Below are 27,813 nucleotides of genomic sequence, written 5' to 3' on the forward strand. Positions count from 1 at the left end.
TGTAGTAAAAAAAGAACTAATTACTGTACAATTGTTTCATACGAGATGAATCTTTTAAATCTAACTATTTCATGATTGAACATTAATTATCAAATAATAATGCTACAGTTAGAGGTGTAAAGGGCCTAAGATTTTGAACTAGAAAATCTAAAGGCCGGACCTTAAAAGGACCGGACTCTAATCTAATACAATTTTGAACTAAATAATTTAAGAGCCTTGTTGGGCTGTGAAGAGAACACTAGGGCCATGACCCATTACCACCCCTAGCTACAGTACCAAAACCCAAAAATTTTCGCGAACTAAACACTGCCTAAATAATTACAGTGGCATGCCATCCTAGTTTATTTCTCCTCTTAAATTAATTACATACAATGCCATCTTAGTTTATTTTATCAAATTTTTGATCTGACCCAATGATCCAAAATAAACATAACTTACATCCCTAAGTACAACCGCCAATTGACAACCGCAGAAAGGCAATTACCGTCCCATCATTTTAGCGTGCGAGTAACAATCAGGTCCAAAAAAAATAGGCTAACAATTCGAAAGAATTACAAGACCAACAATTTCATGGTCCCAGAAATAAACCAACAGTCCCGTTAGCTAAGCCCCACAGCATGCATCTTTCTTAGCAAGATCTCCGTTATAAACCAACAGTCCCATTAGCTAAGGCAATTTGGTAATTGCAGGACAGGAAATCATAACCAAATTTTTACTCTTTTGTAATGCATTGTTTTATCATCTCACAAGAAGAAATGTCAGATAATGTAAATTGCTCTTAGTTACAACAAAACATCACTATACTAAAGGTGTGCGACTGAAAAGTACTCAAAGCTCAGTATCCATACAATAATTGAAGGGAAATTGACACCAAAAGAGAATTGAGGACCGGATGCTTCACCACAACCTGTGCAAATATGTACAGACACCACACTTCTAACTGGAGCAAGCTCATGTATCCCAAAAATCACACTATCCAGTCATGCATCCCATAAAAAAAGCATAAAGTTTTAGGAGCCTTCCTTACGGAATTGGTTAGCTATAATGCCCTGTGCACGACTCAGGGAGTCGGGGTAAATTAGAATCATCTCTTCAGTTTCCTCTCCACCAGTGGTGGTGACAGCTTAGTTGATTGTGTCAGCATCCTTCGGCGTAGTTTTTATGACTTCAATACAATCCTCCTTTTTCAGATAAATAGTGGAACTGTCTCCCAAAGAATATTTTTAAAATCAACATGCCAGTAAGAAAAGAATGGTGCATGCAAACTTGTTTCTTTTACTCTGCATATCCAAATTCTGGATCAAGTTTACGCTTTAAATGAGACTTGTCAGCACTGCAAAACAGGAGATTGACACGTTCAATTATGAAGAGAGCTAAGTACAAAAATGGTATATGCATATAGAACAGATGCATTGCTCATAAATACATTGATACAAATTTTACTCAGCAAGGTTAGTGTTGTTTACCTGTTCAATGTTGGCCTAGCAGCAGGTCGTGTGCTAAACACAGCTCCAACATCAACTGACATTGGAATTCTAGAACTGTGACTGGACATCTCATCAGTGTGCCTCGTCCCAGAAGGATGCTCATCCACTTTATCTGCCCTGTGCATATTAACTTCCAGACCTTCATGTGCTGTCACCCTCCGTAACTTTCTTGGCGGGGAGAGCACCACTGGGCCATCCTGCAGGTTCAGGTCAGGTATCTTGTTATTCTCTGAATCTCCTTTCCTGCGTGGTCTTGGAAGCTGTGAAGGTCTTGTTGGAGCTGGTAACGATGAAAAGTACCTTAAGGAAACATAAACATGGTTGTCATGCATACAAGCAGGAGAATGAAACTTGAGTTTCGAATCAGTCATATTGTAATACCTGTGTTCCAGAGCCTGTTGAGCTGTGATTCTTGCTTTTGGGTCGTATGTTAACATTTTTGACAGAAGATCCAAAGCATCATCACTGGCCGTCGGTATTAATGTACGTAGTGGAGGAGCAGCAACATATTGGTATTCAACATAATCTGGGAGATAAGGCATGTCAGGCCATTGAGAAGGCTTTGGGGTCCCCAATGCTGCAAAAATCTTCCCAAGTTGATCGAGGTCGCTAGAACCCTGCAAAAATAACCTTTATGTGTCACTAACACAATAGGATTGCTACCCACTGACTTTAATATAGTTTCAGTTTCAATATATAGGTACACTGTTAAACAAGAAAAACCAAAGCATGGTTCTTGGTAGTGCTAACTCTACAGTTTAGTAAAAATCAACTGCTGGAAATCAGTAAGACCTAGCCTAGGATTTTGTTTCCCATTCAAATCATCTAAATCATTTTCAGTTTAAATGTGCTTAGTGTTATATGTAAAATAGCAATCAGGGGTCCTTTGTTTGCGTTTGGTACAGGCCCTAAACTGTACCACCTGGGGTTCTTGCCCCTTTCTTCTTAATATATTGATGCACAGTTCTCCTGCGCTTTCAAGAAAAAAAGTTTAAATTTCTTGACGCGTGAATAAAGAGAAATAGGACCCTATATTAAACCAAGAAGTGCTGCTCACTTCGTGGGAGGCATGCCCCGTGCCCATGTTTTGCTTTGCTTGTTCAACTATCCTGGCAAGCAGAGTGTGTGTGTGTGTGTGTCTATATAATCATATGTGATATGCCAGTGAAACAAATTTGAGAAAACAACACCTCAAGCAGGGGTCAAACCAGGGAGAAGAACTAACTGCAATATAGTGTTGTGTTAGTAGCTCAATTCTAACTCTCATTGAGCTGAGAGGATGACAATGAACTTGGGGCAATTTTCTGGTTTTCTCATATTCACAAACTCAAAGCCATGCCAACCCAAGGAGCTGGGGATACATATTTATAGCAGCAGCAAGGCAGCAGTCAAGCAAGTGCTAACTGCTAGTCTAAGATGCTAGTCAAAAGCTAGATGCTGACCTAACGAACTAACTGTCCTAGCAAACTGAAAATATGCTAAAGGAATAGATGATGCTCTGGTCCTTGACAGGACCCTATGCCTTATCCATCCAGCACAAGGACTTATCCATCCCCTATGCCTTATCCATCCTGCACAAGGACTTATCCATCATGTTGTTCTAATACTTTTAAAATTCTTAAATATTATTAATTTCAAACAAAAGTGGAAAGTGTTGGGCAGTTTAAATTTTTGCCAGGACTCCCCAGTAAGGGCCTTAATGGTAAAGATTTTGAAGAAATGAAATCATCATTAACACTATTTCTATGCCATAACAAAATACTCTCCCTATTACTCCCTCTCTTTTTGCAAATTACTTGGTGTCTACTACTCTATTGGCACACGTGCAAAAAGGATGAGATGCACCAATGAATTCCAGAAAATAAAGCCATTAACACAAAGGATCCTTAGGAATTTTAGAAAGAACCAAACCCACAATCCATTTGCATGAATTCTAGTCAAGTGGTAACTGAACTCAAAACATCTAGTTGACTTCTAAATAATCAATGTGAGGAAGTTTTTAGGTTACGGCATTCATAGGTACTGAGAAATTTTTTACTGAAAACATTTCTATTGAAAAAGGTTTATATTTTAAAAGCGGCTATTATATGAAAACAGATAAATCTAAGAAACATTTCAATCCGCTGCAATTTTACACCCAAAAAGCAGCAGAAAGTAACAAGCTGACATGAAAGGTGCAACAAGATTGCTTTCCTCATATGGATTAAGGAACCATCATACCAGGTCACATCAACTTTTGACAAGCAATTGAACTTCCTAATATAAACCAAAATGGCAAAATCAACCCCTCATCAGCTACTAAGAACTTGACTTTGACAAAAAATAAACTCACAACAGTACTGGACATCTGCAATCTACACCTTGCGTAACAGACATATTTGTACTTTTTACTGTGCACTTCTAGAGATTAAAGAATGCATAAGATATTTCAATAAAAAAAGTGATAATCACTAGATATTTTTGCACAACCTTTTTTTTTGCAGATATGCATCTTTTAACATAATGCACATATACGGACTATTTGAGAATTCTTTTGAACTGTACAAGTGAACCATCTACGCAATGTCCTCCCCATGAGAGAAGGGAACATGTGCGCGCACGCGCGGGGGGGGGCATATTTATTCCCCATGTGGTTCAAACTTTCTGGGTGTAGGAAGGAATAATTCAGTGTGTATTCCTCCAAACCCTATAAGGGTGGGTATATAGTACCTATACATGGACCTTAACACCTGGGCCATAAAGGCCACTCACATATACACCAACACCCCCCGCAGTCTGAACTACCGGCGCAGCGGAGTTCAAGACTGGACAACAAAGAAAACACACACAGGGATCCCCCCAGCCACAACTAGCCACCTGCTACGTTGAGGCTGTAGCGAAACTCCGAGAAAGTCGAGAAGGGGAGACCCTTGGTGAAGATATCAGCAAACTGGGAGATGGTCGGGACATGGAGGACCCGATAGCGACCCTGTCGCGAACAAAGTGCAAATCGATCTCCACATGCTTCGTCCGCTGGTGCTGAACGGGGTTGGTGGAGAGATACACGGCACTGACGTTGTCGCAATAGACGAGCGTGCTCTTGGCGAGCGGGCTATGGAGCTCCGCCAAGAGCTGTGGTAGCCAGGACGCCTCCGCCACGCCGTTAGCGACAGCACGGTACTCCACCTCGGCACTGGAGCGGGAGACAACCGGTTGCCGCTTGGACGACCAGGAGACAAGGTTGCCGCCCAGGAAGACGGCATAGCCGGAAGTGGAGCGGCGAGTGTCCGGACAGCCAGCCCAGTCAGCGTCGGAGTAGACAACTAGCTCAGCAGATGAAGAGCGGTGAAGAACCAGGCCGAAGTCAACAGTGCTACAGACGTAGCGGAGTAGACGCTTCAGCGCAGCAAGATGTGACTCCGGGGATCATGCATATGAAGGCAGACCTACTGAACAGCATATGTGAGGTCCAGCCTGGTGAAAGTGAGGTACTGCAAGGCACCGGCAAGACTCCGGTAGGCAGTAGGATCAGCCACGGGATCACCCAGATCAGTAGACAGCTTCGCCTGAGTGTCGACAGGAGTGGAGCATGGCTTGCAATCAGTCATCCCAGCTCGCTCCAGAATATCAAGAGCATACTGTCGTTGGTGAAGGAGAAGGCCAGACGGGCGAGACTCAACAGTGACACCCAGCAAGTGATGGAGCTGACCAAGATTCTTCATAGCAAACTCCTGCTGCAGAGAGTATATGATACGCTGAAGCAACTGCTGACTGGAGGTTGTGAGCACAATGTCATCAACATAGAGCAGCAGGTAGGCAGTCTCATCCCCACGGCGGTAGATGAACGGAGAAATGTCAGCCTTGGCCTCGGTGAACCCCCAAAGTCAGCAAGAACGTGGCAAACCGAAAATATCAAGCCCGAGGAGCCTGCTTCAGGCCATAGAGAGACTTGTTGAGCCGACAGACCATATCCGAACGACTGAAGTCCACAAATTCCGCTGGCTGATTGCAGTAGACTGTCTCTGACAGAGTGCCATGGAGAAAAGCATTCTTCACATCCAGCTGGTGCACAGGCCATGAGCGAGAGAGAGCAAGCGAGAGGACCGTGCGCACTGTAGCAGGCTTCACCACTGGACTGAAGGTATCATCATAGTCCACACCAGGCGGCTGAGTTAAACCCCGGAGAACCCAGCGAGCCTTGTAGCGATCCAGTGTACCATCAGCCCGACGCTTATGCGTCCAGATCCACTTGCCAGTAACCACGTTGCAACCAGACGGACGCGGCATGAGATCCCACGTCTGGTTGGCAAGAAGAGCCACGTACTTCAATTCCATTGCGCGACGCCAGTGAGGATCCGCCAGGGCGTCACGGACAGAGGAGGATACCGGAGAGATCCGCGACTCTCCCTCGGTGGCGGAGAGAGTCGCGAGCTGAGAAGCCATCCGCCGAGTCACCATAGGATGAATATGACGAGGGTCCCGATGGATGACTGGCGGGTGGCACACAGCCGGCTCGACTCGAGAGCGAGTCGGCGGAGGCGGCTGCGGCGAAGGCTCCGGTGTACGTGGCGGTGGAGACTCCGGTGCCGGAGTCGGAGCCCGCAGGTCCGGCGCCGGTGCAGGCACCGAACGACGCCAGTACACCTGCACCGACTGGGCGTAGCGCGCAGGCGCCGTAGGAGGCACCGGGCCCACGCGTGGCGCAGCAGGAGACATCGGGGCCGCGCGTGGCACGACAGGAGGTCCTGGGGCCACGCAGCTGAACACCCCGAGAGACGAAGAAAGAACGGGAGGTGGAGTTGTCGAATTCACGCCCGTTGTCACACTAGACGGCTTTAATGGTGAGGCCGAACTGAGTGGAGACCCAGGCAAAGAAGTGGAGGGTGGAAAAGGTCTCAGACTTGGCGCGCAAAGGAAAAGTCCAATAGTAATGAGAGAAGCATTCTTCAAATCTAGCTGGTGCAGAGGCCACGAGCGCGAGAGCGCAAGCGAGAGGACTGTGCGCACAGTAGCGGGCTTCACCACTGGGCTGAAGGTCTCATCATAGTCCACGCCAGGTCGCTGAGTGAACCCCCGGAGAACCCAGCGAGCCTTGTAGCGCTCCAGTGTGCCATCAGCCCGACGCTTATGCGTCCAGATCCATTTGCCAGTCACCACATTGCCACCAGACGGACGCGGCACGAGGTCCCACGTCTGGTTGGCAAGAAGAGCCGTGTACTCCTCTTCCATCGCATGACGCCAGTGAGGATCCGCCAAGGCGTCGCGGACAGAGGAGGGTACCGGAGAGACCCGCGGCTCTCCCTCGGTGGCGGAGAGAGTCGCGGCCTGAGACGCCATCCGCCGAGTCACCATGAGATGGATATGCCGAGGATCCCGATGGACGACTGGTACACCTCCGGCGCGGCTCGAGAGGGAGCCGGAGGAGGCGGCGGCGGCGACGGCTCCGGTGTCGGCGTCGCAGAAGCCTCCGGAGCAGGAGGCAGTGCCGGTGTTGTCGCCGAACGGCGCCGGTACACCTGCACCGGCTCAGCGTACCGCCGCGGCGCCGGGGTCGGCGCCGAGCGACGCCGGTACACCTGCATCGGCTGAGCGTACCGCGCAATGGCAGGGGAAGGCACCGGGGCCGCGCGTGGCGCAGCGGGAGACACCGGGGCCGCGCGCGGCACGACCGGAGGTCCGGGGGCCGTGCGTGGCGCCGGGGCCGCGCTCGGCGCAGCAGGGATCACCGGAAGTGGTGCCGGTGCGTCGGGAAAACCTGCAGGAAAAGGACAGTCATGTAACGGTGGCTGAACCACCGGGTCAGTCGGAAACAGAGACGCCAGCTCGGGATCAGGAGAAGGTGTGGAAGAGTCCAGGGGAAATCCGACTGGTCGAAGACAACGTGTCGGGAGATCAGAACGCGGCGAGAGGTGAGGTCAAAACATCGATACCCCTTGTGGTCAGGGGAGTACCCGAGGAACACACGAGTCGAGCGGGTCGCCAGCTTGTGACAAGCGGTGGCGGACGTGTTAGGGTAACACGCACACCCGAAAACCCGAAGGTGGTCGTAGCGAGGAGGGGTACTGAAAAGAGCGTGGTGTGGAGTGGGAGCAGGAGAAGCAGTGGACGGAAGACGGTTGAGCAGGTAGGTGGCGGTGTGGAGGCTCTCAGCCCAGAAGCGCGGGGGGAGAGAAGCCTGCATCAGAAGGGTGCGCACGACGTTGTTCGTCGTGCGAATCATCCGCTCAGCCTTGCCGTTCTGAGGAGAGGTATACGGACAAGACATACGCAGCTGAACACCCCGAGACAGGAAGAAAGACCGGGAGGTGGAGTTATCGAACTCCCGCCCGTTGTCACACTGGACGGCCTTGACGGTGAGGCCGAACTGAGTGGACACCCAGGCAAAGAAGTGGAGGAGGGTGGGGAAGGTCTCAGACTTGGCGCGCAAAGGGAAAGTTCAAGAGTAGTGAGAAAAATCATCAACAATAACCAGATAATATCTATAGCCAGACATGCTGAGTACAGGAGATGTCCACAGGTCACAGTGAATGAGATCAAAGGCATGCGCAGCATGCGAAGAAGAAAAAGAAAAAGAAAAAGAAAATCTAACATGACGACCTAACTGGCACGCATGACAGAGGTGCTCAGCAGGAGCCCTAGTACATGGAACATCAGTACTACGACGGAGCTGAGCCAAAACGTCGCGGCCGGGGTGACCAAGCCGGCGGTGACAGGTGGTGGAAGAAGGCGTCACGGCAAAAGCAGAAGACGAAGAAGCCGAAGGCGAGGCAGCGGAAGCAGGAAGCCGAAGAGTGTAAAGGGGCCCCGGGCTGTCACATCGGAGGAGCGGACGTCGGGAAGCCGAATCCTTCACAGTAAGACCAGAGGAGTCAAATTCGATAGAACAGGAGTTGTCAGCAGTAAACTGGCGAATAGAAAGAAGGTTGTGAGCCATTTGAGGAGCAACGAGAACATTAGGAAGACGAGCAGAACCCACGGCGGTGACAGGAAGGCAAGACCCATCACCAACCATGATCGAAGGACAAGAAGGGTGTGGGGGTCGGACAGAAGAGAGGATACCGACATTTGGGGTGGTGTGGAAGGAGGCACCCGAGTCGGCGATCTACTCGGTGCTGACCGACAGTGTCAGCCCCATGGTGCTGAAGGACTGCGCCAGCGCAGCCTGGTCCCACCCCCCAGGCCAGGTCGGTAGCTGGCTGGGCTGAGCAGGTGGAGTCCAGGACGGCGCGAACAGAGGAGCAGCACCGGTGAACATGGCCGCCGGCTGGAGCTGGGGACGAGCCCCCCTCCCCCCCGACCCTGAAACGGCCACATCGAGATGCGCACTGACCATGGGTTGCTGAAGGATGGCTAGAGCGTAGCTCCAAGGGCAGGACCAGAAGCCGAAGCCGGCGTGCCCCGACAACCCCCACCGGCACCACCGGTGCCAGCACCACGTCCACCACGTGCTCCTCGCCGACGACGTCCACCACTGTCTGGTGGGAGGAGCACCAAGGAGGGAGGTGGCTGGCGAGGCGGAGGAAGCCGGTGGAGCAGCCACGAGCGCGGTGGAGGACGAGGACGAGCCGGTCGCGAGACCCCTAGTGATCTCGAGAACGAGGTCGTCTCGGACCTGCAGGAAGAAGGGGAAGGGCCTCTGGCGGGTGATCCATGTCCGCAGGTGGTCATAGGTGCTGTTGAGACCCCGTAGGACATTGAGCACCAAGACCCGGTCGGGCACCGAACACCCGATGTCGTGAAGAGCATCAGCCATGCCCTTCATCCTCCTACAAAACTCACCAACGGAGAGGTCCCCCTGCTCGAAGGTGCGGAAGGAGGCGTCGAGCTGGAGAGCGCGGAACTCGGCATTGCCGAGGAACTGCCCCTCGAGCACCTGCCAGGCCTGTTGAGCGGTGCCGCCGTGAGTCCTGACGATGTCCTACAGATCTAGGGAGATGGTCCCAAAGATCCAGGACATGACGACGCTGTCGAGGCGCACCCACACCAGGTCCCGCGCCTCAACCGGCGTGTCAAGGAGGACGTGGTCGTCGAGGGCGTAGCGGTGGAGGGCGAGGACCTGGTCCCACCAGCGCCCGTAGGGGGAGGACGTAGGGTCGAGAAGGACGGAGACCAGCGCCTTGATGTTCTGGACGCCGGCGGCCTGGAGGTGGAGCTGGACGACCATAGGGTCGGTCGGGGTCCAGATCCAGAGGACGGGGCCTAGTAGGAAGAAGCGTCGTGCTCGGTGAAGGGGACGATGGGTTGCTTGCTGGAGGAGACAAGGAGATAGTGCTCCGCCTCGGCGACCTGATGAGTGAGAGCATAGGCCGCGGAGCGCTCGCGCTCCCAAGCAAGGGCAGCCGCGCGGACCCGCTCATGGGCCGCCGCAGCCTCGGACTTGGCGGCGAGGAGGGCCGCAGCGAGAGCAGTGTCAGCCGTAGCAGCGCCGGCGGCGATCTGCTGCCCGCAGAAGGCAGCGGCGGCGTACGGCGCATCCGCGGGGGGCATCCCGGACGCAGGCCATGGAGGAGGGGAGGCAGCAGCAGCAGCCGCAGCCGCCGCGGCCCCCGCGCCCTGGGCGTCCGCACCCGCGCCAGGGCCGGTCTGGACGGCGGCGGCGGCGGTGGGAGGAGCAGGGGCGGCGGAAGGAGCGGCGGCGCCCGGAGCAGGGGCCGCGGGAGGAGCGGCGTCGCTCGGGGCCAGAGGCAACACGCCCGCAGCGGCGGCGCCCAGGCCCGGCCCGCCCGCAGCAGCGCGAGTGCGGCCGCGGGGTGGTGCCACGCGCGCGGCCCAGGAGTAGGAGCGGCGAGCTGGAGCAGGGGCGGCGCAGAAGAAGAGGAGGGAAGGGTAGGAAAGGAGGAAAGGGGAGGAGGCGCCGGCGGCCGGCCAGCCATGGCGGCGGCGGCTAGAGGAAGAGAGGGAGAGAGGAAGAGAGAGAGCTAGCTGATACCATGTAGGAAGGAATAATTCAGTGTGTATTCCTCCAAACCCTAGAAGGGTGGGTATATAGTAGTTGTACATGGACCTCTAGATGGGCCTTAACACCTGGCCATAAGGGCCACTCACATATACACCAATACTCGAGATTCCCTGCAGCAACACAAGAAAATAGACTGCTAAAGCTGGGATAATAAAATGTTTTGCCATTTATTCTAGATGGCAGATTTAGTCCCAAACAAGTTGGGGTAGGTTCAGCTGGGTCAATAAAATGTTTGGTCATGTCTTCTAAATGGCAGATCGAGTCCACAAAAATTTAAATTCAATGCAGAATGATAACTAGTAAGCAAGTAAAAAATTGATTTTTCAAATTTACAAGCACCCAACAAATTTTCACTACCTAGAATAACACTTCTCTATTTTTCAAGAGGAGGAGGAGGGGGGGAGGGGGGGCACTGTACTCTACTCTCAGCTCAATGCTTCTGTCCAAAGAAACTTTACGAGCACGCACAGAACAGGAAAACACAATGCACTAAAACAACAATTTACAACAAAACCTTTTACTCCAAATCAAGTTAGGGCAGGCTACATCTGAAACCCATAAAAAATACAATGAATAGTTCTCCATAAAAAGAGTTTGTTAGCTCTTGCAGATCCAATGCATGACAGGCCTCAGATCACATGCTGCAATAATTCACCTTCCAGAGAACATAAATGCTACTATGAAGAAACAGCACAATAGCGAGAACCTGGATAAGTGCTGCGATGGTAGTTGGTACTTCACACACACTTTCAAATAACATATTTGGTTCAAGAGATGGAAAGGAAAGAAACAAGAAAGGACTGATATAGCTTTTCAAGAAAGCATAATCCCACATAGAATTTGTTACTATTGCTAGGAACTCTCTTTTTTTTCTTCTTTTTTTTTTTGCTCCTTTACCCTTTTTTTTACCTTATCAGCTTATCTCATGTAATAGTGTTAAGTTTTACCACTAGTCTACCCCAACTTGCTTAGGTAAAGAAGGATTGTAATTTTGTCAATAAAATTTAATGATAAAAAGGAAGAAATTGATATCAAGTATAGCCTATGGCGGCCTTCTGTTGAACCCAGTTACAAAATCAAACCAGCCAATGACTAGTTCAGACTACAGCATCCATAATGTATTAGAAGAAAAAAATTAGAGTCAGGCTTAATACACCTGAAGCTACCCAAATGGGTTGCTAAAATGCTAGGATTGTGTGGCTGGGTGCAATTGAACTCCCGTTTTACACAACCTACAGTCAGAGCTTTCCTCAGAGAGGCAATAACAGTGTATGACCTAATTTAATTATTTAGCAGTTTAAAACAAGGCTGATTGTAGCATCAGTCCTATCACCTAACTGGGTACAGACAGTTTTCCATTTTTTTCCAATCAAAACAATAGTCTAGTCCTGGCACATGCAGTTAAATCAATGAACAAATCATCTTAGCCATGAACATAAAATTCTGAGCATAGAAACATTTCTTGGTCTTGAATAGAATGGAATGAACAATAAATTATTCCATCGAAAGTATTGAGATGATGTTAACCGGGAGAAAGGCTCGGCGAGTGAGCAGCTCAGCAAAAATACATCCAGCAGCCCAAATATCCACCGCAGATCCGTAATGCTTCGAGCCAAATAATAATTCTGGTGCTCGGTACCACCGTGCAAAGACCTACATGTTAAAAAAAGTTAACATTAAAGTGTCCACCAGAACCAGGATAAATAAATCTAGTTAAAGGAATGAAATATAAGGGAAATGCAGTGAGGTAAATAAAACTAACGGTAACTGCACCGCACAGAGAATTAGAGCTGGTCCTTTACTGTGTAGTACATAATGCTACTTAATTTTTTTTAAGGATAATGCTACTGAATAGGATCTATGATTAGCGGAACTTCCAGGTGAGATGTATTGCTCAGATGAAAATCAGTGATGGTGCCTATGTAGGAAAATGATGTCCTTTGCAAATGAATAATATACTTAGCAGTTAACACCTTTACTAATCAGCAAGCTGGAAGTATACTTCCCAAATAAATGTTTTTAGCATTTTTTTGAATTGGTTCATGCAAGGAGAACATCAATCTAAAAGTGCATATATTTAGGATGTCAACTAAGGTATCCTGGAAATAAAATAATATCTTCCTCACATGTATGTATTTTTTTTCTCTGTACAACAATACAGCATTTTTCACTACTTAAGAATCTCAGCAGTTGCATGGATACTTTGCTGGCTTAAGATATTGAATCATTTGTATTAGCAGACAATTTCTACTGGGAGGGCTCAAAATAAAGCTCCAAATTAGGTACAGTTAACAAATCACAAAAAAAACTAGCATAAGTTTACATACCTGACACATTCTAATTATTACTGTTCTTTCAAAGGTATTAAATATAATCAACAAATATTGGCATGCATGTGTTGTGTTTTTCCTTAGTTAAAAAGAAAACTAAAGCCATTTATCACAAATATCCAGAGGAATCGAAGGAATACATTGCATAAGAAACTATAACATAAAAGATGTTGTGGACGCCTTTGTAGGCATCCAGTACAGGCGCAAGAAGAAAGGCAAAGCGGCCGATCCTTCCTCTAGTGGCTAGAGTTTGTTACTATTTTTAGGAGATTTGTTTCAGATATTATTAGAGTTTGTTATGGAAACTTGTAATTGCCGTGCTATATAAGAGACACGGCTGGAACTCTTGAGGCTTAAGCAATAATAAGATTCAATCTACTCAGAGCCTCCTAGGGAGGGCGAGTCTGTCGAGTCTTAGCTTACCAATACATCCGCTATATCATCTGGTATCAATCCTCTTGATCCTGCCGCCTTCATCCCTTCCTGAACCCATCTACGGCCCGCCATCGCCACCTCGACGATGGGCGATTCCATCTCCGCTGCCGATTTCAAGTCCGGCATGGACAAGATCCTGGCCGAGTTCACCTCGGTCCGGGATGAAATCACCACCCTCAAAAGCGACCAGGGCCGGCTGACTGTCGCCGTCAACCGCCTCCAGTCCGACAAACACCACTCCGGATCCTCCGGTGGCAATGACGACAAGCAATCGGCGCCGCCGCCGCAGCTGACTCACAAACTTCGCTTCGCCAAGTATGATGGCACGGATGATCCGATCGGGTGGATCCACAAGTGCGAGCAATTCTTCCGTGCTCACCGCACGCCGGAAGACGAGAAGGTCCTCACGGCATCCTACTATATGGAGGGTACTGCCCAGCAATGGTACTACCGCCTGGAGCGCAACCGCGGCGTCCCAACATGGCCGCAGTTCGTCGACTTCGTCAACCGACGATTCGGGCCGCCGGTGCGCAGCAATCCCCTGGGTGAGCTGGCGCACCTCCGCCGGACTGGATCAGTCTCGGAGTACCAAGATCAATTCCTGCTCCTCACACGTTGTGATAATGTCTCCGAGCGACAGCAAATTGATCTCTTCACCGCCGGCCTCTGCAATCCCCTGCGGATCAACGTGGAATTGCAGCGACCGGAGACCCTCGAGGACGCCACGAACTTCGCTCGCTCCTTTGAACGTCGCATGCAGATCGAGGATGACGATGGCCCTCCTGTGACCCGGGCATCACCGCGCTCTACGCCGCCGCCATGGTCTCCGTCGACGCCACCATCCGCACCGCGCTCCTCCGGCGGTGCCCCTCCCAAACCGCCCCCGACGACGCCGCCGGCTCCCGCGCGGCCGCCCCCACGGCCTGGCGCTCGCTTCACGCGTCTGACGCCACAGGAAATGGCTCAGCGGCGCATCGACGGCCTCTGCTTCAACTGCCCTGAGAAATTTACCCCGGGCCACATCGACAAGTGCACCATGAAAGGCATCTACCTCATGGAACTCGACGACAGTGTGCCGGTGGATGACACCGCCTCCGACGAGGATCTCGGTATATCCTTACACGCTCTCACCGGCATCAAGATGGCGGAAACAATGCACCTCGCTACGACGCTCGCCGGCTCCACCCTGTGTGCCCTAGTGGACTCCGGCTCCACGCACTCCTTCATCGCCACCTCGGTGGCCGATCGGCTCGGCATCAATTACACGCCACGCCCCGGACTCTCGGTCGGCGTGGCCAACGGCGAACGCGTCCAGTGCGCAGGCATCTGCACGGCGGCTTCCATCTCCATCGGCCACAAGCGGGTCGTCGTCGGCTTGTACGTCCTCCAACTCGAGGAGTATGACCTGGTACTTGGATGCCAGTGGCTACAGACCCTCGGTCCCATCCTCTAGGACTTCGAGTGACGCTCCATGACGTTCTGGCGCGACGGCCGGCGCGTCCAGTGGCTCGGTGCTGCCTCGGCCCGACATCCCCACTTGCACGCGCTACCACCCGTCGACCTCTTGGCGCTCCTTCTCGCAGAGTTCGCCAACGTCTTCGAGCAACCGGTGACGCTTCCTCCACAACGCCGTCTGGATCACCGGATTCATATGTTGCCAGGAACGGCGCCGGTGGCCGTGCGGCCATATCGTTACCCTCGAACTACTCAAGGACGAGATTGAGCGACAATGCACCGAGATGCTCGAGCAGGGCATCATCCGCCCGAGCACATCCGCGTTCTCATCGCCGGTTCTACTCGTCCGCAAGCGGGATGACTCCTGGCGCTTCTGCATCGACTACAGGGCGCTCAATGCGAAGACTGTCCGCGACATGTTCCCGATTCCTATCGTCGACGAACTACTGGATGAGCTGAAGGGGGCGATGTTCTTCACCAAGCTCGACCTGCGGAGCGGTTATCACCAAGTCCGCATGCATGTCGACGACATCCACAAGACAGCGTTCCGGACCCATCATGGACACTTCGAGTTCCTGGTGATGGCGTTTGGGCTCACAAAAGCACCATCTACATTCCAAGCTTTGATGAACGAGGTTCTAGGCCCATTCCTTCGTCAATTCGTACTTGTGTTTTTTGATCTACAGTCGCACTTGGGTGGAGCATTTGAGCCATATTCGCTGAGTTCTCGTTGTACTGCGCGAGCACTCCCTCTTCCTCAAGAAATCAAAGTGCTGCTTCGCGGAACACAGTGTCGCGTACCCTGGCCACATCATCTCCTCCACGGGTGTCTCCATGGACCCATCCAAGGTCGACGCTGTTCAAGCATGGCCACAGCCGCGCTCGGTCAAGGCGCTCCGTGGCTTCCTCGGCCTCACCGGCTACTACCGGCGCTTCATCAACAACTACGGCACCATCGCGGCCCCCCTGACGGCGCTGCTCAAGCGCGAGGCATTCCTGTGGTCCCCGGCAGCCACCGAGGCGTTCCTGGCGCTCAAGGCGGCGCTTACCTCGGGCCCAACCCTGCAGCTGCCGGACTTCGCCGTGCCGTTCATCGTCGACTGCGACGCATCAGGATCGGGGATCGGGGCTGTGCTCCACCAAGGCGCCGGCCCGGTCGCCTACTTCAGCCGCGCCATGTCGCCGCATCATGCCGCCTACGAACGCGAATTGATCGGCCTCATCAAGGCGGTCAAGCATTGGCGCCCCTACCTCTGGGCGCGTCCGTTCACGGTCCGCACTGACCACTTCGCGCTGAAATATTTGCTAGACCAGCGACTGTCGACCATCCCTCAGCACACCTGGTTCAGCAAACTCTTCGGCTACGACTTCTCGGTGGAGTTCAAGCCGGGGCGCCAGAACGCGGCGGCCGATGCGCTCTCACACCGCGACGAGATGTTGGTGACACCGGCGGCCTGCGCCATCTCGCGGCCGGACATCGAGCTGTTCGAGGACTTCGGGCGCGAGTCATCAACCTTGCCGGAGATCGTCGCCAAGCGCGCTGAGATCGCTCAAGGGGACGCCGGCGTTTCCTGGAGCATAGCTGATGGCTTCGTCATGCATCGAGGCTGGATTTTTGTCCCGGCGTCCTCCACTCTTTGGCCACAAATTCTGGCCACGGCGCACGGCGTGGGACACGAGGGCGTTCAGAAGACTCTACACCAGCTCCGAGCTTCGTTCTACAACCCCGCCGCCAATCGCCTGGTGCGCGAGTTCGTCCACGGCTGCGCCACCTGCCAGCGCAACAAGACCGAGCATCTGCATCCCGCCAGCCTGCTTCAGCCGCTGCCCGTGCCCACGGCGGTGTGGCAGGACATTGCCCTTGACTTCGTGGAAGGCTTCCCTCGCGTCGGCGGCAAGTCGGTCGTCCTCACTGTCGTCGACCGCTTCTCCAAATATGCACATTTCATTGCGCTGGGGCACCCGTACTCCGCGACTTCGGTGGCGCGCGCCTTCTTCGACCAGATCGTGCGGCTCCATGGCATTCCGTGCTCCATTGTCAGTGATCGGGATCCGGTCTTCACCAGCGCATTCTGGACAGAATTGTTCCAGCTCTCCGGCATCGAGCTCCGCCTCAGTTCGGCGTTCCACCCGCAAACTGATGGGCAATCCGAGGTGACAAATCATATCTTGGGCGTCTACCTCCGATGCTTGGCCAGCGATCGTCCACGTTCTTGGCTTCGTTGGTTACTGTGGGCAGAATTCTCCTACAACTCCTCATATCAGACGGTGTTACCGGCGACGCCATTCGAAGTCGTCTATGGCCGCCCTCCTCCGGCCATGGCTTCTTACCAGCCCGGCGTGGCTCGTGTGACTGTCCTTGACAAGCAGCTCAAGGAGCGGGATGTTTTCTTGCAGGAGATACGGGACCGTCTTCTCGCCGCTCAGACGACTATGAAGCAGTACTACGACAAGGGTCATCGCGATGTCGTTCTGCAAGTTGGCGATTGGGCTTGGTTGCGCCTTCATCACCGTTCCGCCGCCGGCATCACTGACAGGGCCGCCGGCAAGCTGGCCCCGGGATACTACGGGCCCTACTTGGTGCTTGAACGCATCGGCGACGTGGCTTATCGGTTGCAACTCCCACCTCGCGCAAAGATCCACAATGTCTTCCATGTGGTCTTCCTCAAGAAGCATCAAGGTGATCCTCCTGCTACAATGGTGCCTCTTCCCCCGGTGGTGCATGGGCGTGTGGTGCCTACGCCGGATTCTGTCAAGCGCGCACGCCTGAATCGTGGCGTCTGGGAGCTCTGTGTTCGTTGGGTTGGCCGCGACTCGTCTGATTCTACTTGGGAGCCACTTGATGAGTTCAAAGCGACGTATCCAGAATTTCAGCTCGAGAACGAGCTGTTTCGGAAGGAGAGAGGAAATGTTGTGGACGCCTTTGTAGGCATCCAGTACAGGCGCAAGAAGAAAGGCAAAGCGGCCAATCCTTCCTCTAGTGGCTAGAGTTTGTTACTATTTTTAGGAGATTTGTTTCAGATATTATTAGAGTTTGTTATGGAAACTTGTAATTGCCGTGCTATATAAGAGACATGGCTGGAACTCTTGAGGCTTAAGCAATAATAAGATTCAATCTACTCAGAACCTCCTAGGGAGGGCGAGTCTGTCGAGTCTTAGCTTACCAATACATCCGCTATATCAAAAGAGGTGCTCTAGGTGAACCTTGCTTCTGCGACCAGCTACTGAGTTCAGATTACAATTGACTGCATGCATATATACACAAGTCTATAAAAGATAACCTGGTGAGTGAAGTTCCTTCCTGGGCTTCCAAACATACGTGCCAGACCAAAGTCAGCAAGCTTGAGCTGCCCATCAGCACCGATGAGTAAATTATTTGGTTTCATGTCCCTGCAAGACAGCTCATCAAATGCTGACTGTTTTCATCAAAAGGGAATTACCAATATAGTAGGTACCTGTGCAGCACCCATTTCTTGTGGCAGAAAGCTAGACCTTTCAGCATCATCTGGGCATATGATTTTGTGTCAGCTGGAGATAATACAATGTGCTTATCTTTTATGACAGCTTCCAGATCAGTCTCCATAAACTCAAATACAAGGTGCAGATTCTCTTTGTAAGGGAAACAATCAATCATCTCTATAATATTAGGATCTTTCAGCTCCTTCAGTAGTTTAATTTCCCTCAATGCTGTGAAGTTGACACCATCCTTCTTCTCCCCTATCTTGATTTTCTTTATCGCGACTATATTTCCAGTCTGAAAAGAAACGGCATCTCATGAATAAAACAGGTTAAGCAGAAAGAAAAACTACTACAAATCTGAGTGAGCATCAACAACAGCTGGGAGACTAAACTGTGGCGACTGGCAAGGCTAAATTCACAGGCGCTTATACTTCCTTGATAACAGAATAAACTGTGACAATGCTAAATATACAAGTCCTGATACTAAAGACTAGCGAGTACACACCCCACATCTGTAGTCACCCTTAGATACCTGGAATACACAAATACACGAGTCCACCAATTTTTTTTAAAATCTGGTTTCTAACAAACGGACGAATACAGCCTCCTAACTATCCTTTTCCCATCAAATGAGAACACCTGCAGCTTCACTACAAGTGAGATACCAAAACTAAAGCTCAACCCGTCACAGTGTGGACACGGGCAGCTCAATCAACACACAGCCGAATGCTACATCAAATCACCAATTGTATTCCCATCAGACCGAATCGCAGTAGAACCACCCGAGCAAATCGAAAGCCAAGCTGCAACCATTCCGCGACGCCAATTCACGAGGTACGCCGTCCAAAACCCACTATCCCCTAAGCTCCGACCCCAAGCAAGACAGATCGGACTAACCAGGCTCTAATTCTCGAGTGTTGGCCGCCTGCAGATCAGGGCGGGGAGGGTTTAGGAAAGGGGATGTAGGAAGGGGCGAACCTTGGTGTCGATGGCCTTGTTGACGACTCCGTACGTGCCGGTGCCGACGACTGCGCCCTTCAGGTAGCGGTTCACCAAGAGCTTCCCGACCGAGTCGTCGTCCCCCCCGCCGCTGTTGGCGGCGCTCGCCATGGGAGCGGGTCCCCGCCGCCTCCGCCTCCCCCCGGGAGGGCGGCGGCGCGTCTGGTTGGGGCGGCGTGCGCGGGGCCCAGCCGCGCGGAGGCGACAGCGCGGTGGAAGGGAGCGTGCGCCTGGGCGAGACGAGGGGAAGCGGGAGGCGGCGCGAGCGGGTCCGGGCTTTCGGCTGCGCTGCCGTTCGGGCGTTCGGCACCGGGGAAGAATTGATTTTGGTTTCCGTTCACTTTATTGATTCCGGCTCTCTAGTCTAGGTCTGATTTTTTTTTTCTTTTCATCCTCCCCTGTTCGGCTGAACGGATCAGCCACTGCTGGAGTACTGTGACTACAGTAATTCCTCTCACAAAGAAAACCAGCACCAGCGGCTGGGGCTGGCTGGAGTTCGACGGACTTCTCGGCCGCGAGGTGGCTGCGTTCCGTTGGGGCCTCGCCGAAACTGCCCTGCCTGGGGTGCTGCCTGCTGCGAGGATTTCCTTGCTGTGGACCATTATTAGAGTAAGCCATAATACCATTTAGTATTTACAATGAAAATTGGCCATTGCCTTCTAACCAGTGCTAAAGACACGGCAAAAATCAGAAAATAGTTTCATATTATATTGAATCTTGTTAGATGAAGGGCATCTTTCTAATAAAAATTTTGTTGATATGTCCATGTAAGACTCGCTAACCAATAGACAATAAATGCTACCTAAAACTAAAACTCCTACCTTATTTTTTCTAATACTTATAGGCTATATAATTTGAGAATTTCTACTGTTTTGATTCTCCACCAACTTTCAGAAAGCAAATTGGTTATAATCTACTGAAATAAGCTTTCAAGGTTTTTTTAATCCAGAAAATTGGTTATAATCTACTGAAAATTGTGATGTTAGAGTTGTAGTCATAGGCCCTGTTTGAGACCGCGTGCCAAAAAAATGTGGCCTTTATAAGCGTAACGTGGCTCGGAGGTCGCTTTTGCGATTTTCTATCGCCCAGTTCAAATCCTACGATCTGCTATTGCGAGTGGGCAGCGAACACACATCCAACGCATAAGTATTTCACGGGTTTAATTCGCTTTCTTCGCGGAAAAGCAATGCATTCGCGGTACCAAACAGGCCTATACCTTGACTTGGAGGAATCACATCAAACCACAACAACAAAGATGAAGTAAGGAGAGGGACATGCCTCAATTGGAGTGAAGAAAGAGGAATATACTACTCCTAATTCTCGGTTGAATTCAGTTGATCCTATGACAATATTAGCAAAAGTGTTAGATGAATCGCCAAAATGTTTTTTTTCTCTTGAGTCCAATTGTTGTGTGTTCCTCTCCTCCCAGCTCCTTCACTAGTGCTGATTAACTCTTTGATGTTCACGAAATGCTTCTCTTGCTATCTTCCATGTCTCGGAGAAATTAATTTCGATCCTTCAAAGGAAGTGCCAGGTACAGCTCTAAATGTTGATTTAGTGAGTGCGCCAAACTTTTTTAGGCTGAAAACCTTGAAACTTTATTGTAATAGATTATAACAAGGGTTAGTTGGATCGATGTCATTGCAAAAAAAAACAAACCCACTTCGTGTTTGCAAAAAAAAACTTCAATTTGCAAATACTACACAATAGCACCAAAGTTGCAAAAACTTCAGTTTTTTAGGCTGAAAATCTTTTTTTCCGCGACCGTGCATGAGCATGTTTTTCATTAAGAAGAAAGCAGTTACAGACACAATCTTGATGCGGCCAAACAAAGCTTGGCCAACACAAGAATACAAAAGACTAACAACAGAGAAACACTGAAAAAATGTACATACAAGCGAGAAAACACAATAATAACACGAACAACAGCAAGCAACATGAGGAGGATACTCCAAACTTCCACTCGAACCAAGACCACCCGAAGAGTTGAACCTGCACAAAGGATGAACTGTCGCCAGAGATGCCAAAGGTGAGGAAGCACAAAGCATGAGACGATGGCGAAGCATCCACCGAAAAGCACGACCACGGCGGCAGCCCATCCGCCAAGCAACACCGGTGGCAAAGCATCCACCAAACAGCACAACGGCGGCAACGCATCCGCCAAGACCAATAGTCAAGACCAATAGTCCACCATCTGCAAACACTAGTAGACATCACGATAGGGCGGCAAAGCATCCGCCACGACCACGACCAAGGCAACCAAGATGACAGCGTGGAGAATGAAGCAATGCAGGTACGACGGATGAGCCACCGATCAGGCGACCAGCCATGGGGGCACAGGGGAAGGGGGCAAACGAATGATGCCTCCAAGAAGGGAAACTGCATCCGAGGACGTCGCCATCATCGGCCTGCAAGCAGGCAAAGGCTTTCGCCTCAGCCCCACCCCAGAGGTTAGAGCCCCACCCCAGCAACGACGACCCACCAGGAGCAGCACCGATGTGATGGAACCACAAAAGGTGGCGGGAACCACACCAAAGGGCGGCGACCAATGCAGTGAGAGCACAGGTGGTACACATCAACAGCAACACGGCGACGATGCCTCCCAAGACTGTACAACAACGCCTCCAGCGAGGGCAACGACGCCCGCACGTGCCGTCATTGTTGGCCCAGCACAACACTGGGCAGGGCTTTCACCCGGATTCTTGGGAACGAGATGATGGCCGCCCGCCGCAATTGTCAACAGACGGCAGTGCCCGCGGACGGCGGCACCACAGGAAGAGATCCCCCCCCGGGCGACGCGGCCATCAAGGGAGGAGGGTAGCGGCCAGGGCCAAGGGAAGAGGGCAGCCTCCCTACCCCCAACCCACGGCCGGGGGCAGCGCCCCCCAGGCCAGAGCGGCCACAGGCTGCGGCCGGGGAGAAGCCCCGAGCCCGGAGGAGACCCACGCCGGGGGGGGGGACGCCGAAGCGGCGCAGAAACGGCCGTCGGGGAGGCAGCAGCCCCCAACCCGCACCCCCGGCCCTCTAGCGGTGGAGTGGCGGCCATGGCGGACGTCGACGAATAACCCCCGACGGAGCCAAGGACACGCAGATCCGAGCCCAAGGAAGGCGGATCTATCTCCGGCGGCCGGCGGCCGGTGGCGAATCCCGGCGCCCAACGGCAAGGTTTTGTGGAGCGGGAGTGGAAAGGGGGAGAAGGAGAGGGAAGGGGAGAGGGGAAGCGAACGCGGGGCCGGCTTCGGCGCCGCCGCTGGCCGCCGGGGACGAGCAGGCGGGGCTAAGGCGGGGGGCGGCGCGGCGCCCCCGAGTCGCCCAGGAGCGAGCGACGCGGGGGAAAGAGAAGGGTCCTAGGCTGAAAACCTTGAAAGTTGATTCACTACACAATATCACCAAATTAGCGAAGGCTGTCAGTTGGTAAAAATTTCGATATTACCAATGAAATGTCCATGGGTAAAGCTTTCAAATGGACGGTCAATCAGTGATCCTTAATTTATTGAAGGAGTGTAATGTATTTTTAATACCAAGGGTAACACATCACACAAATCACGACCACGGGCTATGCCAGTACAACAAATCAACAATGAACTCCAACAGCAACAAACAAGATGAAGACTGAAGGATGAGGAACTAATTTGCATTTGTTGTTTCCTCTGGCTCGGTTGCTCTTCAATTAGCCTCTTTCACTGCCAACTTGTGACAAATGTAAATGAAATTTGACTCTGGATCTTTGAGAACATAGTCAGGTGGCAGTTGACCATCCTCAGTGAGTGCAACTTCCTCCATGGTAGACTGTGGAGCACCTTTGCTCATTTTCGATTGGTATCTAGGTGTAGCTGTGAACAATAATAATAGATCTGGCGTCAGGTCTGTATAAGCACAAAATTAGGGCATCCTTTTTCCTTTACAATAGTTTTTCATTCAATATTGCTTATTGCAATAATTGGGAGTTTATCGTTATTTAGAGGAATCTTTTGAAATCTTCAAATATCCCTTGTGTTTTGAGAATGATAATAATAGCAAATTAAGAACTTTCGCAAAAAAAATAGCAAATTAAGAAAGATGTTCACTTAAGCATTTTGCATCTAGTGAAGTAACAAGTAAGTCCTCAGAAACAAGGATCCCATAAGGGCAGCTAGAGTGTGCTCCAGTAGTGGAAGGGAGTGTTTCAAACTTACGCATAATGTAAAGTGCAATACTCCAGCTGCATCCAGCCTGTCTCACAAGTTGGAGTCGTTCCTTAGGAGCACCATACGTTATCTGCAAGAAGACAATCTCTCTTCATATAATCATTTTATTAGCATTCAGGAATAGAGTAAACTTTGAACTCAGAGGATGTACCAACAAGTAGATCCCATGAGGCCTAAGAAGCCTGCACAAGTCAGCAGCATAGATAAATTCAAAACAGCTAACAAATAATCTGGGATTGATTGATATGCAAAGACGAATGAAGATTTTTTTTTTTGGTCTCAAACCTTGCCACTTCTGCTAGCATTTTGGAAGCACCATCAGGAGCATCATCAGTACACTGGAACATTATAGGAATACAGACCTCAACACATGCCTAATCAGAAAGCTGATATGTACTTCACTTGGCAGGCAGTGCTTACCATCATAGCATCCAGGGTTCCTAAAGAGAAATGTTCAACAGACTAACCCATCAATCACGTAGCAAAAAAGTGGGTTTGATTTGTATGAGGTCCATAAAAATACTTCTAAGAGCATTACACTATGAAACAACTTCAGTTTCATGTGCTTTGGAGTAAACGTGATGCTTATAATTTACCTTTATCAAGGACACAATCAAATGATTCATTGCCAAAGAAAGCCATGTCCCTAACATCCATCTGCATATCTTAAAGCATAAGAAGGCTAAGTGAGTAGACTACATATAGAGGCCTTAAGTTAAGAAGATGAAACTATCAGCGAACAGTACATGTTAGCTGTGGAATCTCCTTGTGTTTCTCTCTCATCTGCTCGATGACCACAGATGAAATGTCTATGTTTACAATGTCCTTGTAACCATCCTTCGCCATATCCTCCGACAAAACTGCCCAAATCAAGATCATGAATTCAATTGTCAGTGCATGGAATATCAAAAAAACAAATAAACTGAGACCTCCATCTTCGCTGCGCTCGTCGCCCGGACCTCCTCACTCGGGGCGGCCACCCTTGCACGCACGCCGCAGCCCTCCACGGCGTGGCCCTCCACGGCCTAAACCGGCGCACCAACGCGTGCCTGCACAGCCCCCAGGGGCCGCACCACGCCGCCGGTGGGGCCCAGCCCGCCGCCGCCGGCCTCCTCTTCTTCCTCATGCGCAGCAGAAGAAGGCGTCGCCGCCGTCCCCAGGCCGGCCGGACAGCAGCCGCAGCTCTCCCGCCGGGACATCGGCCCCGTCAGCTTTCCTGCCGCAGCTCTCCCGCGGTTCGCAGCTCCTGCCGCAGACGGAGTTGCAGCTAGGCCGCCATCACACCCGCTGCCGGACCGCGCCGCCACCCCACGCCATCGCCGCTCCGCGCCGCCCGTCGCGCGAGAGAGAGGGGCGGAGACAACAGATCCGGTGGTGGGAGAACCGGATCCGCCCGCAGCCGGCCGGATTCACGCCGATGTGGCTCCTGCCCGCCGCCCGGCCATGGCCGCAGACGCCGTCCCGCCCCGGCGCTGGAGGCCCCCACCGGCCGATTCGCCCCGCCGTCGCCTTCCTCGCCGGCCGCTAGGCTTCCGGGGGCCCGCTCGGGCGACGGCGAGGGAGGGGGGAGGCGGCGGCGGGTTCTTGGAGCGGTGGCGCGTGAAGGGGCTCCCTCGGTCGCCTAGCGGGGGCGACGCGAGGGAGCTGAAGTGGAGAGCAACGACAAAATACAGGATTGCTTCAGCATCCGCAAGTTTAAGATGTTAAGCCCACATTTCTTATCATAGATGTTAAGCCCACATTTCTTATCATAGGTAGCTCACAGGAGCGCAGGATAGAGTAGTCATAGAGCCAGCCAACATGAAAAATTGAAATTCGTGGAAGGTGTGTCAAGGGAGCACTGTGCAAGATTGGAATGCTCCCAGCGGATGAATGGTGTAGTGAGGCAGATGCTAACAAACGCTCTGAGCCATTCAAATTGATTGGTCAATTGGTGAATCGAAAAAGGGCGCATGTTCTCTTTGCTTGTCACTGTCAGCTTGAAACGCAGGCATGAGCTAGCTCGATCCCAGAGCAGCTGGCTATTTCGGAGGCTGGATGGGACACTGCAAGCCCGCAAGACCGCGAAGCGGCAAGTTCTAGCTCGGCCGGCGAGGCATGGCGAAAGCCAGGGCCGGCTCTAGTGTTTTAAGGGCCCTAGAGCGAACGGGATACGGTGGGCCCTTAAGCTAATTTTTTTCATATTTGGAAAATGATAAAGCATATACTAGTTGTAAGATTTACTTAATTCTTAAAAACATTGTCGATATTATAAACTGAAAGAGCATTAAAATGAGACTATTACGCCAAATGAGAACCGAAAGCTCGAACGATTCCATCAACGATAAGAAAACATTCACCGACATTTATTTATTACCAATACACGATATGGGTATGTCGATATATATATATATATATGTATATATATATATGTGCTATTAATTAGCATTTATATATTATACACCATATGCATTTATAATAACATAATACGTGTTGGCTGAGGACTTCCATCTTTTTCTATTTTATTCGTCAAACGCTAACTGTAAATATGGTTTCGGATTCTTGGCTTAACATACGGTCACTCAAATTTCGATTATAACTTCGATTGATGGAAGGAATCATTGCTTGCTTTAGTAGTAAGTAGAGATACAGATAGAGATGTATGAAAATAATAGAAGGCAGAAGGTTAAATATTAGAATTATCCAGAGCTCAAGATCATCTAACGTTGAAGTTCAATTGTTTTAGCAGAGAATGTGAGCTTCTAGTTACACTTGTTATTCTATTCTGTACAACCAGATGCAAGGCACGGAAAAAGATCTCAAACACTCAACCCCAAATCACACCAAAACTCTAGCAGGTTACTAGAGGATGAGAATGCAGTCATACATTGAGCTCCCGACAGCTTTAGGACTTTGGTCCAAGCATAGAGGCACTAATGCAAACAAGATGTCAGATGTGGTACAGGAAGATGAATAATTGAGAACGAGAGGAGACGCGCACTCGGCGCAAGCATGGTGGCTGTCAGCATGCACGGCGGTTGGCCCCCCCTCCGGCCGGGGCCCCCGGCGGTCGCCCCTCCCGCCTAGGCCCAGAGCCGGGCCTGGCGAAAGCAGCAGTAGTTATACAGCACGCGAGTCGCAGCAGCGCGCAACTGAAGGGAGACAAAGGTGGCAGACGTACGGGAGTTGCCGCAGCCGAGCATGAGGACGCGGGAGGCGGCGGGGATGCGGGCCCGGAGGAGCGGGCGCAGCGCCGCGTACGTCTGGTACCAGTCGAAGAACTTGCCGGCGCCGGAAGCGGGGGAACCGGAGGAGGAGGAGTAGCGAGCGTCCCAGTAGGCGGCGTCGCCGTAGTCGTTGCTCCCGCAGTCGCCGCCGCCCATCCCGACCCCGCCGCGCTCCCTTCCTTCCCTGCGGGCTCTCGAGGAGAGGGGAGGGGATTCTGATCTGAGCTCGCCGGTGGATCCGCGGTTTTTAAGGGGCGGCTGGGTTGCCGTTTTGCAGAGCTTGCTGCAGCGACGAACAGGGCGAATTTTGTGGGCCCGTGTCGGCAGACAGCGGGGACACGGCGCATACACAAGGCACCACCTCCCGGCTCCCATCCAGGGTTAACCATTTCGTTTTCCGGTGAAATCCGGGTGATCGGCGGAAACGGAATTCCGGAACCGGAATTCCGGTGAATTTCGACGAATTTCGGCCGAATTTTTTTGAATTTTGAATTTTCAAAACGAAATTTTCCGAAAATACCGAAATATTTTTTCCCGGTACCGAGCGGAAACAAAAAATTTCGCCGAAATTTCAAACCCTGCTCCCACCGAGGTACCTTTCAGAATTTGGAGCGTGTTTTGCGGTGTTTCTTATTATTTGAAGGCAAAATAGACAATCTGGTCATTAAACTTTTGCTCCCTGTATTCTTGAGGAGATTCCTGGAACTCTTGTTTTTCGGATCAATTTCATCCTCCATCCGAGCTGGACGTCCAACTCAGCCAGCAGCATCTAAAATATCTTATGTGCCCCTCATTACATTCATCTAACAAGTTAGCTCATTTTTATTTAGCTCACTGTTCAGTTATTTTGAATTGGTCGATAGGGAAATATGTACTTACGTAATTACTGGCTCATTTGAGATTGTGAACAGGATTGCACAACAATGTCGACACAGAATACCTGAGACTTGTCAATATCTACAGGAGCACGTCTTCTATCCGAGATCAACCATGAACCTTCATTTCTTGTTCCTCACTTCTACAAATAGGAGCTAACTTGTTCTCCAGTTCTAAATAAAAATTAGCTAGTTGGTGAGCTGAATGGATATGTACAAAGTCCCAACTAAGTACATTACCCTCATTAAGGATATGTACAAGGATGCGACGACGTTTGTCCGGACATGTGATGGCAACACCACTGACTTTCCTATTAACATAGGCCTACATCAGGGGTCAGCATTGAGCCCTTATTTATTTGCTTTAGTGATGGATGAGGTCACAAGGGATATACAAGGTGAGATCCCTTGGTGTATGCTCTTTGCTGATGATGTGGTGCTA

General features: G+C 51.1%; 2 protein-coding genes across 5 annotated transcripts; both read right to left on the reverse strand.

Annotated features, from left to right (window-relative positions):
- Positions 1-693: 693 nt before the first annotated feature.
- Positions 694-19,423, reverse strand: LOC120698813 (cyclin-dependent kinase D-1-like). Its single transcript, XM_039982552.1, has 7 exons — positions 19,083-19,423; positions 18,101-18,399; positions 17,927-18,035; positions 11,953-12,078; positions 1,869-2,104; positions 1,467-1,787; positions 694-1,333 (listed from the first exon to the last, which is right to left on the reverse strand). The coding sequence occupies exons 1-7, from the start codon at positions 19,212-19,214 to the stop codon at positions 1,276-1,278; spliced, it is 1,281 nt and encodes a 426-aa protein (XP_039838486.1). The 5' UTR covers positions 19,215-19,423; the 3' UTR covers positions 694-1,275.
- Positions 19,424-22,567: 3,144 nt separating this feature from the next.
- LOC120698814 (EEF1A lysine methyltransferase 4-like) lies at positions 22,568-26,716 on the reverse strand. Of its 4 annotated transcripts, none has more exons than XM_039982554.1 (8): positions 26,451-26,716; positions 24,037-24,150; positions 23,887-23,955; positions 23,711-23,730; positions 23,576-23,628; positions 23,442-23,472; positions 23,279-23,360; positions 22,568-22,936 (listed from the first exon to the last, which is right to left on the reverse strand). In XM_039982554.1, exons 1-8 carry the CDS (start codon positions 26,650-26,652, stop codon positions 22,770-22,772), a joined length of 738 nt encoding a protein of 245 aa, XP_039838488.1. In that variant the 5' UTR covers positions 26,653-26,716; the 3' UTR covers positions 22,568-22,769. The 4 variants fall into 4 exon arrangements, with proteins under 4 accessions (XP_039838488.1, XP_039838487.1, XP_039838489.1 ...); XM_039982553.1 differs by lacking the exon at positions 26,451-26,716 and adding an exon at positions 24,220-25,383 and having other exon boundaries at positions 23,711-23,752; positions 23,887-23,947; XM_039982555.1 differs by lacking the exon at positions 26,451-26,716 and adding an exon at positions 24,250-25,378 and having other exon boundaries at positions 23,711-23,752; positions 23,887-23,947.
- Positions 26,717-27,813: the final 1,097 nt, after the last annotated feature.

This window comes from Panicum virgatum, chromosome 3K, assembly GCF_016808335.1.
Source record: "Panicum virgatum strain AP13 chromosome 3K, P.virgatum_v5, whole genome shotgun sequence".
In the NCBI taxonomy this organism is placed as follows: domain Eukaryota; kingdom Viridiplantae; phylum Streptophyta; class Magnoliopsida; order Poales; family Poaceae; genus Panicum; species Panicum virgatum.